This window comes from Semicossyphus pulcher, unplaced genomic scaffold (assembly GCF_022749685.1).
Source record: "Semicossyphus pulcher isolate SPU_LCO1_2020_fin unplaced genomic scaffold, fSemPul1.0.p SCAF_4, whole genome shotgun sequence".
Taxonomy (NCBI): Eukaryota; Metazoa; Chordata; class Actinopteri; order Labriformes; family Labridae; genus Semicossyphus; species Semicossyphus pulcher.
Window position 1 is genome coordinate 3,203,088 of NW_027211715.1, and position 20,262 is coordinate 3,223,349.

The 20,262-nt window shown below is 42.1% G+C and overlaps 1 protein-coding gene across 1 annotated transcript in view; it reads left to right on the plus strand.

Annotated features, from left to right (window-relative positions):
• LOC138607209 (cadherin-11-like) overlaps positions 1-20,262 on the plus strand; it is a 58,665-nt gene that overhangs the window by 26,678 nt on the left and 11,725 nt on the right. Inside the window, exons 4-7 of the mRNA XM_069679787.1 lie at positions 290-584; positions 7,185-7,304; positions 10,046-10,213; positions 17,986-18,167. Of these exons, the coding sequence (XP_069535888.1) occupies positions 290-584; positions 7,185-7,304; positions 10,046-10,213; positions 17,986-18,167 (765 nt within the window). The remainder of the gene's footprint in view (positions 1-289; positions 585-7,184; positions 7,305-10,045; positions 10,214-17,985; positions 18,168-20,262) is intronic.

Here is a 20,262-nt window from a genome sequence, read left to right on the forward strand (position 1 = left end):
TGTATTAAGATTTCATTTGTTTTTGTCTGTTATTACTTTAGGGTTTTTGGGGGGGTATGGTCTGGTGCTTTTTATGTCTTCTCACTCTACATGGTATTTTAGTATTGTTCTATATTAAAATGAGGATTTTTGAACTCCTTTATTGTTTTGTTTTGCTGTATGGTTTTATTTTGGGGTTTTATTGCTTGTTCTCGTCACATCTTCTCACTTCATGTCTCTGTATCTGTTCTATGTTTATCCTCTCTGTAATAAAGCGTTTTAAAAATAAACATCTGTTTTTATTTTGCAGCTGCACACAGACATGGACAGAGGAGACGGCCGCACTAAGTACATGTTGGAGGGAGAGGGAGTCGGCTCCGTGTTCGTTATCGACGGCAACACGGGAAACATCCACGTCACCAAGTCTCTGGACCGCGAGGAGAAGGACCAGTACCGCCTCGTCGCGACCGCCACAGACCGTCAGACCGGCCGGGCGCTGGAGCCGTCCTCTGAGTTCATCATCAGAGTGCAGGACATCAACGACAACCCGCCCATCTTCCCCGATGAACCCTACGTAGCCACGGTGCCGGAGATGGCCAACATAGGTACAACACTAACACAACACTGAAGTGATACTCTGCCCAAAGCTGGCAACGGATCCAAACCAAACTGAGGCTGTATCTGAAATATTTATCTTGTTAAATAATTCACTTCTCCCTATAGAACCAATCACAATGTTTGTTTACAATAACTGCCGGGTAAAAAAACAGAGTCATGTACAAACAATTAAGAGTCCCCCTGACACAGCGAGCAAAGTGCTATTCTATTTCACTTAGTTATGTGTTTTCCTGTAAAAAACAATCACTAGGGAGGGACTTGTCAAGGACATTTATTTGGGTTTGCAGCTGCCAATTGTACTCGAGTGTGTTACCACTACAATCCCCATAATCCCCTGTTAACTTTTAAACAAAAATACAGCGACAGTCCACGGCTGAGAGGTTGGAATTTTACAACACACCAGGCTAACGTTACTGCTCGCGTGTTGAAACACAGAGAAATGTGCCGGTTAGCATGTGATTCTGCTCCTCTGCTCACACAGACAGCTGATTGTTCTCATCATCTCTGCCTGCCTGCGCACGCCTGCTTGTCTCTCTTGCTCTCTGTTAAAACAAACAGATAGGTGCTTGATTTGAATAACGGCATAAAGAAACACTGTGATCCTATAGATATAGAACTTTTGTCATGTTCAGAGAAAAAACTTACAGAAAGCTCCAAGCGAACAGCAGGGACAAATCTGAGAGCTAGCAAGCATACGATGCTAACCTGCTAGCTAGCTTGTAGAGCAAGTGCTGTGGACAGTAACTAGCAGGATTTATCATCAGGAGAGGGGGAGCATATTCATTTTAGAAATGGTTTTACTGGATGCAAAAAAATGTTTAACAACAGACAAACTGTTAAATGAATACCAGCAACTTTTTCCATTGTTGCGCCAGATACTAGCATATATGTTACACTAGATGTTGACAACATGACTTAATGACTTAAACATCTATTCTAATTTCATGGGAATTTTAATGGCACAGAGCATGCGGTGGAGAGGAACAGAGAGAAAAGTGTCTTGTCAGATCTGGATTCAACGTCTGAAAAGGGAGCAGTGAGCTAGGCTAACGTTGTTGAGAATTGAGGCTAACAAGCTAACAAGGAGCGACTCTGGCTCAGTGGTAGAGTGGGTCATCTCTCGTTGGCAAAGTTGGGGGTTCGATCCCTGACTGCTGTCCCCGTCACATGTCGAAGTGTCCTTGGGCAAGACACTGAACCCCGTATTGCTCCCTGGCTTAGCCACAGGGTAAGAATGTCCATAGATCCTGATTGGAGACTGGCACGTCGGCCTCTGCCATCAGTGTGTGAATGGGTGAATGTGATATGTAGTGTAAGAGCGCAGTACAGGAAGTACAATCCATTTACCATTTATAAGCTAATGCACTGTTTTTAAATGAACTTTACAGTTAGCCTATTGAAGCAGAGCTGCTATGATTTTATTATCAATGTCTGGGGTCTAAAAGCATCACAAAGATATTCTACTTGAGGCTGTAATGCTGAGGAACATGTTGAATAAGTCCAGGTGGCTCTTGGCCGCTCTAGCAGCTGTGTGAGGAAGTACTTGGGCACAGCAATGCTCTGAGTTAATGCTAACATTGAAAATGCTTAAATGTGGGGATGCAAAGCAGATTTCACAAACTGTGAGTAATAACCCTGAACTCCGAGTTGATGAACCCTGAGATGGAGTTTTCGTTTCCTGAATAGCTGACCTGAGTTGATTTAATTAAGTCGGAGTATATAACTGAGCATTCGGACGACTCCAAAAAATACACCATCAATGGAGCCCCAACACAACGATTCACCATGGCAACAGGCAATTTAAAAAACAGGTCATCCTCCTTCACCCCACTGCAGTCTGAAGTTTTAATATGAGCTTAAGGCCAAAATAGCACTTTTTTCAGAAGAAAGTCAACACAGCTGCAGCAGCAGGGCATGAGAGAGATCTGCTGCTCCACTCAAAGTGTACGCTTGAACGCACTATTCATTTAACAACACATTATCTAAATATTACAGGTGGAAAGTGGTGAACTTTAATTGAATAAACTTTTGTTTCATTTAGGCGCCGTCTCATGGGCACAAAAAAAGATCTATTCAAACACTGAAGGCGTATATTTCTCGGGCCTGTGGACAGATTGTTGAACTTTAGCTTTGAAGTATTTTGATATGATGCAAAGTAAAGTTCATTCAGTGGCTTTTTTATGTTTTTATACACTCAGAAATAAGGGTTCTAACCAGAACCATAGAGGGTTCTTTGGCTTGTGCCCACAGGTGAATCCATTTTGGTCCTTTTCATAAAGGTTCCACCTAAAACACATTCTGAGGGTTCTAAACAGAACCCTACAAATATGACTGCACCTAGAACCTTATGTGAAATGTTCCACCCAGAATATCCAATGACAGGTTCTACAGAGAACCCTTCTGCAGTTTAATGGTTCCACCAAGAACTATCTCTGGGTGTACCCTCGACAACCTTCCACCTTCTAGGGGTTCTTACAAGAACCCAGCCAAGGGGTTCTATTAAAGAGTCTTTTCCAAGGGTTTCATCTAAAAGCAACTTAGGGGGGCGCTATGGGGTGCTATGATATGCTATGGGGTTCATTCAGAACCCACCCAGGATGGCTCTAAAAATAGCCATTTATAAAGGTTTAAACATTTGTCTTACAAAAGAACCTTTGAGGAACATTCTTCAGAAGCTTACGTACATTCAAAAGAATGCTGTTTTAAACACACTAATGTCTTACTTCTTAGATTAACATTTGAGTTCTGCTCACGACCGAACGCAGGTGCCGAAAAAGACAGGATAAGGGTCTCAGTCACCCCCTCCGTCAGAGGAAGGAGAGCTGACCATGAGCCTAAAAGCTGGGTGGCCAGTGTCTGAAAGCATCCCTGGCCTGAGCTCATCTGAGCCAATCGACCTGCAGGACTCAACTGCCTCCATTAGATTTAAGAGTGTGTATGATTATGTGTGTATTGCTTTTATATCTTCCATGTTGAGCCTCATGCCACATCAGAAGTCATGCACTAAGTGCTCATTTCTCCAGAAATTTTGCCAAATATAGTAATAAAAGTAACCTGACAGAGAGAGTTCTTCTTCATCACATGACGAAGACGCTGTCTGCTGCCACAGAGAGTTATTCACAGAGGTAATCATCTTAATGATATGTATTAAAGCTACTGATAGTTCCTGCCCATTTAAATGTGTAATATGCACTGCAGTGATTGGACTAAATAATGAATACTAAACCTCCACAGCACAGATTAACACAGTGAGATGTTTAGTACATGTTGGGTTTATTCTGCCGGTAGACTTCGATGCCATCCTTATGATTTCTTAAAGGAGTTGAACGAGATGCAGCTCATCAAAGAAACGAGAAAAAACTGAGCATGGATGGTGTAGATATTTAGGGTCGGCAGAGGTGAATGAATGGACACAGTCGGTGAAGGTTGGAACACTTATTGTTGCATTTCTATTTCCCGAAAATAAACAAGATCCAATTAAATGTGAATGATTCGTCTTTATTTGACTTCTGAGGGGGGTGGGAGCTTCTTCTGAGAAGGGATTTGGGCAAATTATGTCTCAGACGACTCCTCCACCCTGGAACCCTGCAGGGTGGAGCTGATCGTCCTCGGGGTTGTTTATTTACGGGACGCTCTCCTCTAATTCTGGCAATGTTATGGAGAACAACACATGCCACAATAAAGTCAAATGCTCCTGGGTTACCCTGAGTCTACGTAGGCACTGAAAACAGGCTTTGAGCTGTCACAGTGGTGACAAAAAGACAAAGCACTCGATCGCACACTCAAGACACAGAGCTGCAGAAACAAATCTTTACTTCAAAGCAGAGTTTGATCACAGATGATCGGTGCATGCATTTGAAAAAGTTTCCTTCATTAACTGAAGGAGCAGCGATGGTGATATGTGCGCCATCGATGCAGCCTATCACGCTCCAAAGTTACATAAGCAGGATTTAATTTAAAATATCATCATTAAGTTCAACTGAATAATTCCTCCATCAGTCACCTGCAATCCTGTGAAATTCCTCTTTGGCGGCCCTCAGAGGATTGTGCCCAGGGAACATAACTTAAGTGTGCATTAGGCGTTTAAGTGCAAGTGAAACTTTTCTCACGGTTCAGCAGACAGATCCCACGTAATGAAGTGACTCTGGCTGGCAGACAAACTAAGAGCAACGCAAAGAACTGAGAGCGCTTCCACTGTGTGTAATATTAGAGCTGTAAGGCTGGAAAACGGACACATTTAATGAGGTATTTTATCTTTGATTCTGTAGTCAACAGTGAAGAAAAGCCCATTTTATCAGGTCTCAAAATCCTCTGTTGACAAAACAGCTATGAAGATTAATTCGCCTTCAGCATCGATTGGGTGCACAAGAGAGGACACCCAATATCCGTCAGCCCCTTGAGCCTCAGTTTACTCTGTCTGCCAGGAAAAAAAACCCCTGACGTTTAGCAAGTAAAGTGTCAATCATTTTCACCATCTTCCTTTCACACTGAACATGCTAACATTAGCTAATAAAAACCAAATGGAAGTTTAGAACTAAAGGTTGGGCCACATGAAAAGTAAAATGTATGTGGTTAATGGAAAAACGACCCTGAACTTTACGACCCAGACCAGTTGGGCACAGAGTTTCAGAAATACACAACCAACATACATTATATATTAAACATATATTTGTAGGTTCTTTTCCTTCATGAATCCTTGTAAAAGAACGACCTACAATCGTGTTAAGTCTCTTGTTAGTTGATGATAAGAACTAACTTTGGTCACCAATTGCACCAATAATGCAAAACAATGAGTTCAACTTCTCTGAAGTATATTGTAGCATCGCAATCATTTTTTTGATTAGTTCTCAAAAAGAAAAACACATTGATTTTTGAACAGATAAAAGCATTTTAAGAAAAGGCTGCTGATCATACTAAATAGCTAGCTAGCCAAACCAAACCTCGCTTATCTCAGAGAGGCTAACAGACGTACCCAACCACAGGCTGCCCACATGCCCTGCTCCTGGTTACTATCACTGAAGCTTGGGTTATTTCAGTTTATGTATATTTCATGTTTCAGCTGTCGGTGTTTTACAGCAGACCCGGTGCTTCAGAAGGCCAGTCTGTCATTGGTTATATGTCCCCCCTCTGATATAAGCTAATTTGGTCTCAGGTGATTTGATGTCAACCCGACCCCACACAGCGACAGGCCCACTGGGATTTCTCCCAGTGCTCCTGATGACCAGTCCAACTATGCTGAAGGGGACAGGAATGTGTGCACCAAATTCCATGGGAATCAATCCATAGTGGTTAGTAGTTATTCAAAACATGTCATCTGGGGACTGTAAGGAAAATCAGGGGATCCCAAAAGTCATTAGGATGCGCTCTCTGGGAACCATGACGGGTACAAAACATGCAAATCCACGTTATAGTTGCTGAGATATTTTAGTCTGAACCAAAGTTGTGACATGACTGACTAACAGAATGAACAGAATCCAAACTTAGCAAACAACGAGCCGAGCTAATTCCCATGTAGGCCCAATTTGACATGTTAGCAACAACAGCTAGCTCGGCTGAAATAATTTAGCAAAGTTCCTCATGAGCTTCTCAGCCAACCTATGGTACAAATGCAACTAATGATTATTTTAAATGAAATAATCTCTTATGATAATTAGAATTCATGTCGTGTTCTCGTGCAGTGTGTTGATCCTCTGACTAACAGAGTCAAACAGGAGCCGATGAAGTCGGTGTCCAATGATCTTAAGCACTCACTGTCACACTTCTTCATTAGGATAACAAAACAAACATTTTGATAAAAAATCATGATTAATCTTTGATGATTAAAATCTCTACTGTCCAACAAATCAACTCACAGCGTTGCCTCTGAGGTGCTTCATGGTGGATGGCAGTGGATTACCTCCACAGCATGTCTGTCCAGTCTGCAGACCCAGGATGTAACTAAACACGAAGTGACAAGACAGGGGGTGACCAAACAGGAAGTGGTTTTATCTTTGGCTAAATCAGACAATTCATAATTATTTAACAATAAAAAATAAAAAATAAAAACAGGGTAAACACAATCATCTTTGTGTAAGAAATGCCTTCTTTTGATAGCAGTACAAGAACAGAAAGAAAACATTACACTGGAAAATTATAATTATCTATCAAAACCGTTATCACACTAATTTCTGCTCATCAACTCATCAATATGTTGGCTAATCATTTCAGTTCTTAGCCAACTTCTGCAACAGAATTCCCATCTGTCAAAACTTATTCTCAGTATCTTGCAAAGAATCATATTTGCCAGACTGGAGCCTATTACACTGCTTTTATCTGAGCTCCAGAGATTCAAGGGCAAATACTCGACATGAAAACTGGGTATTAAGTCATATTTTATCTAAAAGATAAATGTTTTGAAGATACTGCGCTTACAGATGGAGGCAGAGAAGTGCATTATCCTTTTAATCCCACAGATGTAAGTACTTGGTATTCAAAAGACAGATGGGTAGAGTATCACTTTAAGCTTATTAAACTGCCACCAGCTTTAACTGCTTCACTTTGAAGGGATCGTTTCACCCCTCACCTCTGTGGCCTCCTCTCTTTCACAGGCACGTCCATAATCCAGGTCACTGCCAGAGACGCTGATGACCCCACATATGGAAACAGCGCGCGGCTGGTGTACGCCATCACTCAGGGCCAGGACTATTTCTCTGTGGATCCGCAGACAGGTCTCAAAGCTGTTTAACATAAAATGCTTCTTCTCTGCAGCTGATGATTACACTTAACACAATAAATCCCAGCGGTCTGGTTAGAAATTATATGTTGTTTTTGCTAACATATGTCCAATGTGGACATGTAAGGGATTATGCCCAATGAGGTGTCCATTATCGGGAATTTATGGACGACATGGAGGCCAGAGCTGCGGACACGCAGCATAAACTCCTGATAATGGACCCTCCAGGGGGCAATAACCTGCTTATACCAGGGTCTATTGGTAAAGAAAAAAAATAAAAATCATTACCATCCTATAAGGTTCTAATATAAAGGAAATGTTGTTCACTACTCCAGTAAACAGCTCTTAGATATAACTTGGCAACGGGGGGAAATGTCTCGAATCAGCTCATTCAGCATGTTCACACAGCGACCCGTTTCCTCTGACGTCACTCTCAGCGAGGGAAGCTCGACTGCTGTGGTAATGTACTGCTGACTTCCAGGTTATAAGTCATACAAACGAAGCGAATCTGACATTCACTGTCATTTCTCCGCTGACTGAATAATAACCCACAATTGATGGTGAAAATCCAGGGGGACATCAGGACATTTTACAAAGCAAAACAACATTTAATGACGCATTAGCTACTGTTAGCAAAGGCTAGTGTTATAGCATTCATCGACCTGGTAACTAGGAGGCAGTTGAAAGCTATAACACTAGCCTTTGACAAACATTAGCTAATAGCTAACATTATGTTAGCTTGGAAACTAATATCCTTATGTTGTATTATTTAACACTACCAAATGGTAATATTGCTTCCTACTTACTAGCTAACGTTCATATGTTAGCAAGTGGCTACGTATGTTATCTGACTATAGCTTATGGTTATCAAATATGTCTTTCTAACTTAAAATATGGCCAGATATTTTTGTCCTGTCAGTCGCTGATCAATCAAGAATTGGTGAAATTATTATGATATCTCAGATACACTAAAATTATACCACCTAAAGCTTGAAATACAGCTTTATAACCGCGGTTTGAAGTCAATATGGTCAAGACATCTTTTTGGATCAGCTATTAAGAAAGCTATTGGTATACCAAAATTAAAAGCATCATTTGCCCCCGCTATCTGCTCCGTCTCAAGGTCCGATTTACAAAGCCAATTGCTCTGATGATATTCGAGCACAAACATGCCCATAAAGTTTCACAGATCCGTGCAGTTTGCTCGTTTTGTGTCTGATTGTGGAGAGAAGCTGTCTGCACCTCTACTCTCTGCTCTCTCAGGCAGTAGTTAAGCGCAGACTGACAAATCTCACCTCCATGCACAGATCGATGATGAGCAGGGAGAGGAGGGGGCAGCGCTTTTAACAGTTTATGTAAGTCCAGACTCCAGTGTTTATTAGTTTAATTGTCTGTAACGCAGCTTCATTTTTTTAAACAAGCGTGCAACAGCAGCTCGTCCTCGTACCGTCTGCCCGTGTCTGTGCCCGTGTGCCGGGTTTGAGCCTCGCGCAGCCCCTGACTGATTGGTCTCCAGATTATAATAATAATAATGATAATATAATATTATCAGATTGTTTTTACAGTCAAATAAATTTTTTGACTTCGGGAAAGGTGGAATTGTCGTCATGATTAGTGTAAACTCAGAGCGTGACAGCCCTTATAAAAGATGCTCTGCAGTTCCCACCAGCTGTCTGCAGGTGGGAATATTTTCACTGTAACTGCGCGGTGCTGTTAGCGCTGCTGTTAGCGCTGCTGTTTGTGAATTATGTGCTTTTTGCCACGAGGCTCATTTACATAGAGGGGGCCAAATTTGCCCCGAATGTCATGTGTAAACCGCACCGGAGCACAGAGACACAGTTTGCTCTGCATCGCACTTTAGGGTGCATTAAACCCTCTGCATGTGCTACATTTCTAGAATTTATTTTCAGTTTCTCTCTTCAGCTGCATCGCAGTCAGTCAAGTTGTCATATTCATAGTTGCCTAAACTGTAAACTGAGGCTTTGACTGCTTCCCTGTTACAATGGTTACTTGTTTAACATATGACAACATAAGTGTTATAATTTCACTGTTTTAAAGTTGATCAGCAACTAAAAAGAAAATGGATACTGAAACTCTAGATCGACACTGGGCCGAACTTCAATGTAAAACACAATATTTGATAACACATTCTATCATTAGTCAACAGCTAGTGTTAGCATATAGCCACTCCCTAGCTACATTACTGTTAGCTGGGAATTATGGCTTATTGTATCATGTAAAACTATTAAATACTAACGTTAGCATTCAGCCACCTCCAAGCTAGTTGTAATGTCAGCTAAGAAATGGTTGAATGCTAATACTAGCTAGCTGTTGTTAGCTTTTGAGTGGATCAATCTAGAACCGGTTCACAACGATTAGTCAGAATGCATTTAAACGACCTTCATCCTGGAACACAGCAGTACGACATTATACCTGCACCTGAGCTCCACACCCTGAGCTTGTCGTCAGACCGTTCGGCCGTTTGTGTGAAAATGGTAAATTGTCAGGAATTAATTGACTCCCTGAAGCCAATCAGAACAAAATAATATTTTAAATCACATTATGTATGTTTTGTTCAGAGACAGCTACTGCCTGGAGTCATATGTTTTTCTACGCCCTGAATCTAAAATGTATGCATCTGAGTCACTTTGACGGTTATTTCCAGAGACGTCGTGTCACTGTGAAATCTGTAGCTGTTGTGATTTTTGCTCCATGTCCCGCTCCCCTCCCCACCAGGCGTCCTGCGGACAGCCGTACCTGACATGGACCGAGAGACTCGGGATGAGTATCTGGTCGTCCTCCAGGCCAAAGACATGGGGGGGCATCTGGGCGGATTATCAGGGACCACCACCGTCACTGTGAGGCTGAGCGATGTCAACGACAACCCCCCCCACTTCAGACGGAGTAAGCACCGCTGTTATCAGATCAACACTTTACTGTCGGATGCTTTCAATCTCTGTGGCAGCAGAATGTGCGGGACTGAAGATTAAAATGATTAAACATCCTGTTACGGCATTCGTGACAGCAGTCTGATATTTTCCGCCTCCTTTGGGTCCTAGTTGCCCTGACAGGTTGGAGATAAGATTTAAGCTCTAAAGCAGCTAAACAGCTTGTCAGTCTGACACGGGTCTTTTTTATTATTTATGCGCTCTAACTAATCATTGTTTTTAACATCAGTCAGAATAACATAACCTTCTGCCGAGAAGACTGCCATTAACGTTCATACAAACACACCCTCTCGGTCCCTCAGATTCAAATGGACTGTGCCTTGATGTAGAAGAGTGAAAGATCATGTCCGCTTTTTCTTCTCCGAGCTTTTCCCTGTTCCCTGCTATTAATATTTCATCTTAAAGTTCAGTGCTTTCCGCTTCAATAGACAGTAAAATCACTGCAGAATGTGTCTAACACTGAGAGACATATACTGCATTTCTCTATATACTACCTCTTGGGTTCCCTTTCTCTTTCTCTCCCCTACTCCTTCTTCCTGACAGTCTCTGCTTTCTGCCATTCATCTTAATGTTTAAAGCCCCCTCTCCTCGCCTTGATATATTGCGCTGCAATACACGTTATAGAAGCAATTTAATAATTCCAAATGCCAGCTGTGTGTTATTTATTTACTAATATCCGACTATATCTTCCCCCCGTCTCCACCTGACTCCAGCTCATTATTTTCTGTTTGACAATAATGCAGCAATTTGAGCAAACGGCTCATTTAGCATGCTCTTTGAATGTGAGGGGTGTGGTTTCTCAATGATCTTCATAATGTGGAAGATTTGAATGATTAACATCAGCAACGGAAGCGCCGCTCTAAAATGAAAGCATTTTTATGCACTTGAAGCTAACTGCTGCTCTGCATCACAAGTGTTGCAGAAGTCATCATGTGATGCCGAGCGAGCAAACACATGACCTGTGACAGATCAGTGGCTGCCATTTCATGCTTACTTAATGTATGACTGTAAACAAAGATAAACAAAAACATGAGAGCAGACTAACACGGGACAGCTTCAGTTCTCAGCTAAATAAAAGATTGGTAGGAAAACTATCAATGACTATTTTTTAGATCAACATTTAAACAGATCAGCCATAACATTATGACCACTGACAGAGGAGGTGAATAACATTGATTATCTCATTACAATGGCACCTGTCAGTGGGTGGGATATGGGCACGTGAGCATCAGAACTGAACCACAGAGCGATGGAAGAAGGCGGCCTGGTCTGATGAATCACGTTTTCTTTTACAACATGTTGATGGCCAGGTGTGTGTGTGTGTCACCTACCTGGGGAAGACATGGCAGCAGGATGCACTATGGAAAGAGGGCGAGCCAGCGGAGGCTGTGTGATGCTTTGGGCAATGTTCTGCTAGAAAACCTCGGGTCCTGCCGTTCATGTGGATGTTACTTTGACACGTACCACCTCCCTAAACATTGTTGCAGACCAAGTACTTCACAGAAACAGTATTCCCTAATTGGCCTCTTCCAGCAGGATAATGTGCCCTGCCACACTGCAAACATGGTTCACGAATGGTTTGAGGAGCACGATGAGTTCAAGTTGTTGACTTGGCCTCCAATTTCCCCAGATCTCAATTTAATCCAACTTAAAGGATCTGCTGCTCACGTCTTGTTGCCAGATACCTCAGCACACCTTCAGAGGTCTAGTGGAGTCCATGCCTCGACAGTTCAGGGCCGTTTTGGCAGCAAAAAGGGGACCTAAAGAATATTAGGCAGGTGGTCATGGCTGATCGATGATATGCTGTATATCATTGGAATGAGTGAAGATAAGAAAAAACTTTATTAATCCCGAAGGAAATTACAGTGCCAGATAGCTCCAAAAATACAATACAATACAAATACTACAAAACACAACAACATCAACTCAAATATACGTGAAAATATAAATTATAAGTGAGAATATAAAATATAAAGTGTATGGGTTAATGCAAAGGAGACGGTGCCTAAATAACATATTACAATAGTCATCTATTAAAGTAGGCAGGAAGTGACGGTGGCGGTTAAACTGACAGTAGTATTGACAGTTATTAAGCTGGTGATACACGTATCAACTTTTACATCAACATCAACAGACAACGTAAACATCAACAAGCAACATGATGAGACACAGGGAAACCGGAGGGCAACAGGTATATGGGCAACGAGGCTCTCTGTACGTCTCCGTTCCAGTCACGACTACGGCGTTACCATAGCAACTCCAAGTACGACCGCAATTTAAGCTAGCTCAAACGATCTAATACTAATCTGCTCACTGACAAACTTCACGCAATAAACCATCTCAAATGTGTTTATAGTTTATATTCAGTTGTTCTTACCTGACAGGTGTTCTCCACACATTCTCTTACCAGAGTAATGTTTCAGTATAAGTTCGCTCTCCTCGGTCCACTGCGCTTGGATGGCCGCCATTGTTCAGAGAGGCCAGAGGGATCAGATGACCCAAATCTGTTGTGCTGTGATTGGAGCATTTGTGATGTAATTCTGTAAGTTGACCACAAGAGGTCGCGTGCTGATCTGACATTTCCAGATCAGAGGAGGTTGACCTCTTTCAATATAAAAGCGTACAGTCAATATTGAACATTGACGTTGTCTGTTGATGTTGATGTAAGAGATGATATGTGTATACGTGGCGTATACGTATTAAGAGTTATTAATAAATATTATATTGCTCCTGATACTGCACATGGTACTAATACATAAGCGGAAGTATTGCACATGATTATTCATTTGTTAATATCAACATGAATACAAATATAAATATTGACAGAAAAATGTTATTGCACATAATGAACATAATAAAGCCAGATATAGAAAAGTAATATTGTTGATACGTAGATTAAAAAAGAACCAAAGGCTGAAGTAACAGCTGCTGACATTGTCATTTGTCTCGTCCAAACTCCTGTGTTCAATTACTTCAAAGACAAAGATATTCAATTTATATTACGTAAAAGACAAAAGTAGCTTTTTTTTGAGCATTTGAGTTAGCAAAAAGCAATAAAGCAATCATCAAATAGTGTTCTAATTTAATTAATAATTTGTCTAGGCAATAAGTCCACTAATTGTTTCAGCCAAAACAAAATACAATGTGTACAAAGCCTCAACAGAATCGACAAAACGACAGGACTGAGGGGTGAACTCACAAAGATGGATTATGGCCACTGGTGACTCCATAAATTGGGCATCACTTGCTATTTTTCCTGTCCGATTCACAAAATTGCCAATAATATGGCAGCACAAACGGGCTCATGAAGTTTTGCAGCTGAGTGCAATTTTCCTTTATTATGCTTCGATTCTAATTATCCATTTGGCAAAGTATAAACGGCTGCCAAGAACACAGTCATCAGGACAGAGGCAGTGAAATAAAATGTTCTCCTTCGAGACATCAGCTCGCCTGGCACGCCGATGTCTTCGCTAAAATCACTGTAAAGTCTGGGACAGGAAAGCTTTTTAAACGTTACCTGCAGCTCCCTGAAGATGCTAATAATTATTACTCCTATTGCGTGTGTCTGTTAGCGCCAGTGTTTGTAAATTGGACGTTTTTTGCTTTGAGGCTTATTTGCATATAAAGGGGCCAATCTTGTGCCAGGTGTATGCATACTGCCTAATTCAAGTGTGTGTAAATAGCACCGCAGCGCTGAGACTCTACTGGCTCGGCAGCCATGCAGGCTTGTTTTCACCCTTTGCAAATGCTTTGAGAATTACAGTTTCTTTGTGTCTTATGTGTGCATCAATCCTTCTGTGGATCCGTTTGTGCCGTCCTGAGAGCCACGACGCTAGCACGGCTGCAACTCGTGATTGCTTCCATTATCAGTTGTTTGGTCTAAAAAATGGTTGAAAATAGTGAATAATATACATCACAGGTTCCAGAGTGATGTCTTTAAACGGCTTCTTTTAACTGATCAACACTTCAAAACATTCATACATTCAGTTTACAATCGTACATTACAGCAAAACGTAGTTAAAAGTGAAATTCTGATGAGTAACATACTTAAAGGATAGTTTACATTTTTGTCTTGAATCATCACCAAGCCTCTCTGTACCCTCTCTAGCAAATGTTCCTCCTCATCTGACAGAGGCCCTCCCTCACAGTAAGAGATGGAGGACAGATTCCACAGAACAGATATATTCTGAGCACAATTACATGTAAAAGGGCTTCACTATTCTTGTGTGTACTTTGTGTTGGTGTTGTTGTGGGTGCCGGTCGTTTGTTGGCATTATCCGTCTCCATTTCACAGCTCGCGTTGTCTCGCGTTGCACACTGTTGACTGTAGGGCTGGAGAATGAGCTCTTGACAGCGAGGCGAGGAGACAGCGCATACGTCACATCCTCTTCTTTTCACGGGTAAACCAGCCAGCATGCTTTACATAGGAATCAGCCCACAGGCTGTTAGAGGCAATGGAGGCCGTTCACACATTGTCAATATAAAATTATTAATACATGTAAAATCTTACACAATGCACCTTTAACTTTGGAGATACTCACTTGTTTAGCTTCAGCTTAACACCTTCGAGTGTGTGTATAGAAGGACCGACCACTTTGAGATTTTTGAATCAGTAATGCATTTCAGAAGGAAATGTTTACAGCTAGCAGACCAACTACTCCTGTGATGTATTTTCATATCATACACTGTATATAAGAAGTGGACGTAGCCACCTGTGTTAAAATTTTCCTCATTTGTTAGATCCGTCCTTAGAGTAAGATATAATCTGTGAAAGCATCCACTGAGGCCCAAACGGACTCAGAGGTCAGAGTTAGGGTGCGGGGATTCCCCAGGGACAGAGTGACCTCCTTAGTCGTAAATTCCCTCTGTGTGTAATGAAGATAGTCACTGGTCCTGGAAGTCGACATTCGAGTTATCTGTTGTTAGGGACAGAGCGGCTGCAGCCTCACATTAGTTGCCTTTCTGTTCACTTGAGACTGTCTTATTGAAATAAAGGTAAGAGTGCTTACATTGCTATCCTAAGTTGGGACCTGTTGGCGTTAGGGACACCGTTATATGGCACACAACTTTATCTGAAAGGTTTAATACTGAGCACGAGGAACGGTCTGTTAGAATTGACTTGGCATTACACTGCACCTCCAAGTGTATTGTTTCTGTCAGTTCTCCTTGATCAAGTTATATAAACTCTTCTTCTTCTTTTAACCAGAACAGAGCATACTCGGATGACAAATAGATCTCTATCCAGGCTGACAAGTAGCTGTGGTAGCAACTTGTCTACACTATATATGTTGATTTGATTTTAAACTGATGACTTTATGACTGGTCTGTTTTATTTTACAGCCTTTGTGAAGCACTTTGTGACTTTAAAGCTGTAGCAGGTAACACCATTAAAACTAACTTTTTGTCATATTTGCACAAACTGTCACTTTAAACATGCAGTAGTACATGAAGAGATAATTTGTGAAAAAAAATCCTGTTCCTCTGGCTCCTCCTACTGCTCCTAATGGCATTTGTAACAATCCAATGCTCCCAAAACACAACAACCAATCAGAGCCGAGCAGTCTCTCAGGCTGCTGTCAATCACAAGCTGCACAGCACCACTCCTCCGCGCATGCTCACAGGTCAAGCTTAATTTCTTCAGTGTGCGCAGTGGCAGCAGGTTTGTGTCCACAAAGGCTTTAAAACAACCACCAGGAATGAAAAAACTGCCGACCCCTCTAGGCTCTAGCCAACTAGTCTATATTACAAAGACCGTTAAACCGAAGAAGAGAAATGAGGAAAAGCAAGCTAAAAAGAAGGAGTTGGACCGAGACAGAAACAAAAACGAGAGTAAACATTGGAGCTGCATTCTGAGGTGAAGAGAGCTACGGGACCTGAATGGATTAAAAAGGATGCTGTTCTGCTAGACAGGTAATTACCCCAGCTTAATTTCTGCTGTATTTGCTTCACATTGCTAAGATGTCTGCGGTTACTGTGACGTTGTGTTACGTTGATGTTGCAGTCGTGCTAACTTTAGCTTGTTCTCAATGTGGCTGCTGTTCAGCGTCTTTCATGGCGGAGTGGCTGAAAATATCTCTGTGAAGTGCCCAGACAGTGTTACCGTCTCAGACTTTCTCCTGATAGTTCTGTGTGCCTGTGCTCTCACGGCTAAATGTTCACAACATCAGTGTGTTACTGCTTAGTTGGCGCTGTTTTTTCCACTGTCTCTGTTAGCAAACTAGGTGCTGGTGGTTTTGCTAAATATAATTAGCTGTAGATTACCGTTCACAGCAAAAACACTGATTTCCGCTTGTTTGATGTGTATCTGCTTGGATAGTGTTGGTGGTGTAATACAACAGCTGCGGTTGTTGTCATTTCACGCTTTTTACATATTGTTTGTCTGGCTCCTTCAGTTGCTGTGGTTACTAGCCTGCGCGCGCATGATAGCCTCCTCTGCGGGGAGGGCTTTGGAGGCAGGAATGAGCGCTGCGGAGAGAGAGGGGGACCTGGAGGTTGTAATGTTTGAAATTTTGGAGCAAAGTCCGCTCTCTTCTCCATCTTACTTACTGCTGCTATACAACAGTTACACTAACCGGCCACTTCATTAGGTACACCTGAAAAATCTAATGCAGCTCAGCTGAAGTTTAGTTTTTGTTGACTTTTGTTTTGCTGAATGTCGCAAGTGTGTAAATTCAATGATGTTTGTTACTGAGGCCATAGTTAAAGGTGGTGTTGTACCGAACTAAATTATATTGAGATGCGTCTCTAATGTTTTTGTCCTCCCTATTTACATACAGGAGGGGGCCAAAGTTAGAAACACCTCTGAATATAATGCAGCTCAGTACAGCCCCACCACCAATTATTAGCTTGACACTGAAATATCATTGAATTAACACCTCGATGGCAGCTTAGAAAAAAGCCTGTACATTACAGGCAACATGAAAGGCTGAGCTGGTGTGTTGGAGTACATTAGATTTTTCAGGTGTACCTAATGTAGTGGCCTGTGAGTGTAGTTCCGACCAAGTAATCTGATTGGACAAGAGGCATTCCATGAGTGCTGATATAGAGCACAACATCACTGGGACTTTTCACTCTGTGTATCACTCCACCTTAGCCACATGTTCTGAACACTGTTAATTAACGTTACAGCAGACTGTGTGTGTCTACATTAATCAAGCTGGTTCCTCTGACTCACACAGCAGACTCTTATTTCACTGGTTGATGATAAATTAAAATATACAGATAAATAAACATGACTTAAACAGCTGATCTGTGGTAACCTGTAGTCACAGAGTGCTGGAGAATGTTTGGGTTGCTTGGCAACGAAAGTCCAGTTTCAGTTGTAGAACTAGTTGAGTTGGTGGAGCAAAATAATCTGTTATTGATTATTGCTGTTTTCTACTATGTGCCGCTTGTATAACTATAAAAGCAATATCAGAGCATATGGGTGTAAAAACATCAACGATAAAGCAAAGATAAAAGCAGGATTTATGAAATATAAAGCAGCTTCTTACGTGTGTTTTTAGCCTAAAGAACCAAGAAACTATGTCCGCTTGTTATGTATATACGATCCATGGTTCGTATACTGAGGCACTAAGATATCAAAATGTGAACCAATCCTTCAAACTGGGTCATGAAATGTGAGAATGAAAGCCACAAATTGTGCCAGACACCATCGTCCTGCTGCAGCTCATCAACATGCAGCAGCAGTGCTCAGAGCCATTATATTCACTGTTATCTTCTCTGCAGGTGCGTGGTCCTTCTCTGTGTCGGAGCTGGCAGCACCAGGTGTGGAGGTGGGCCGCCTCACCGCCGCTGATCCCGATCTGGGAGAAAATGCACAGCTGGAGTTTAACATCCTGGACGCAGAGGAGGCCGAAACATTCAACATCACCAGGAGAGACCAGGAGGCCGTCATCGTGCTGAACAAGGTGGCTGAAAAATGCACGTGTTTAAACAGCGACATGGAGGTGGTTTTACTTTAATGACCACATAATGAAACAAATTTGCTTTAATCTCGCTTTGCAAATGAATTTGATTTGGTCATTTAAACACTTTGTTGCTCCGCTGAGACGCACTCTGCTGCTGACAGGTTCACACTCCCGAGGCTCTGCACGAGCAATTAATGAGCAACAATGAGCTAATGAGAGGCTGGTGAAAAATTGTAGCTCATTTGATGAGAGAAGGCCATGTTCGAGGCAGCCAGCGTGAGTTTGTCTTTTCAACTTGAAGGGTTTAACAGCGTTGTGGCATTCAGAGATAATTATTGCTCAGTGAAATAATAAATTAAACGGTGGCAGAGGGTGAGGAAAGAAGAGGCTGAGGTTTATTACCAGAACATCTGAGAAAAGAAATAACTGCAAAATGGGATATTGTATGCCAGTTAAAAATAGAGAGAAAAGATGAATAATTAAGCATATTATAGGACTGAGCCACAGAACCATATCTATAGTGGACTGCAATTAAATTTACATCAGTAACGATGATAAACATTGAATATTTTTACTCAATATTGATCACAGTCTAACGCACTGCAGGAAAACCAACAGCCAGTTAGTTTGCAGTTTTGCACTTGAAGTTCACGTAGGAGTACACGCCCACTTCCAACTGCACAGCATTGTTTGAGCTGCTGGTAAACAATGTGGTTGTCTTTTGTAACAGAGATAAAAAGAAAATGAGTGGAACCAGACACAAACGTGACTCTCGTTGCAAGGACAAGGAGATAGTTGATAAAACACGACGTAACATGACGTCCGCTGAAGAGTGTCTCGATTCAGGGACTGCAGCTTCGGAGGATGAGTCATTCATAGCCTGTGTAGACGCTAAGGCTGTACTGATGGCTGAACACGGTGGTGCAGAGGTTAGCACTGTTGCCTCACAGCTGGAAGGTCACAAAGTCGACCTTTCTGTGTGGAGTCTGCATGTTCTCCCCGTGCTTGCGTGGGTTCTCTCCAGGGTCTCCGGCTTCCTCCCACAGTCCAAAGACATGCATGTTAGGTTAATTGGTGACTCTAAAGTGCCCATAGGTGTGGGCGGAGTGCGAAAGGTTGTTTGTTTCTGTGTGTCAGCTCTGTGATTGACTGGTGACCAGTCCAGGGTGTACCCCGCCTTTCGCCCAATGACCTTGAACAGGATAAGCGGTATAGATGATGGATGGATGGCCTACAGAGGATTTCCTGTTTGTGTCAGCAGCTGTTCCCGCTCTTACACTTGCGTCACCAAACGCCGCTCCTGTCGCCTAGCAACAGGTAGCTAGCGGGCAAACTAACATCAGCTAACTTAAACTGTTATTTTAAAGATAATTTGTTTCAACATTTCTAACATTTGCATCTCTAGCTATTCTATTGAGTTGAAACCAAAAACTTACATCTGAAGTGTATTCCTCAGCTGTTGAAGAGTCCGCCATCTTGTTTGAATTGGCGCGCAATGAATCTTGGGATACGTTGGACAGCGAAGGATGTTTCAATACAATGTTACAATTTCATTTAGCAGCTTTTGTCCAAAGCGACAAACATCTGAGAGTTAATACAACACAAGCAACGATCGAGAGAGGAGGGAACGAAGTCAGTAAGAGCCAACAAACAGCTTCAAGTGCGACCGGACACATGATTTATAATGACCATCAGCAGCATCAACAAGGTCAATATAGTCATCAACATCAACAACATCCTCGATGTCATCATCATCAATAGCATCGATATCATTAAGGTCAGAGGTCATAAAGAGCTGGGTCTTCAGCTTCTTCTTAAAGGTGAAAGGGACTCTGCGGACCGAATGGAGTTTGGTAACTTGGTGGAATGGATGCACCTGATGGATCCTTCGTGGCCAGAGAAGAGGAGGACGCATTTGTCGGCCGCATCTGAAGGAGCCTTCGACATGGGACAGGCTTTGACGCACTGCTGTGACACAATCAGCCTTGAAATACGTCCTTCAAAGGATGCAGCCCCTGAATTCGAACACAGCTCATGTCTTTTTGCTGGTTCTTATTTCTTGATACTTTTCTTTTTAGTGGAGAAACCTCTGTGG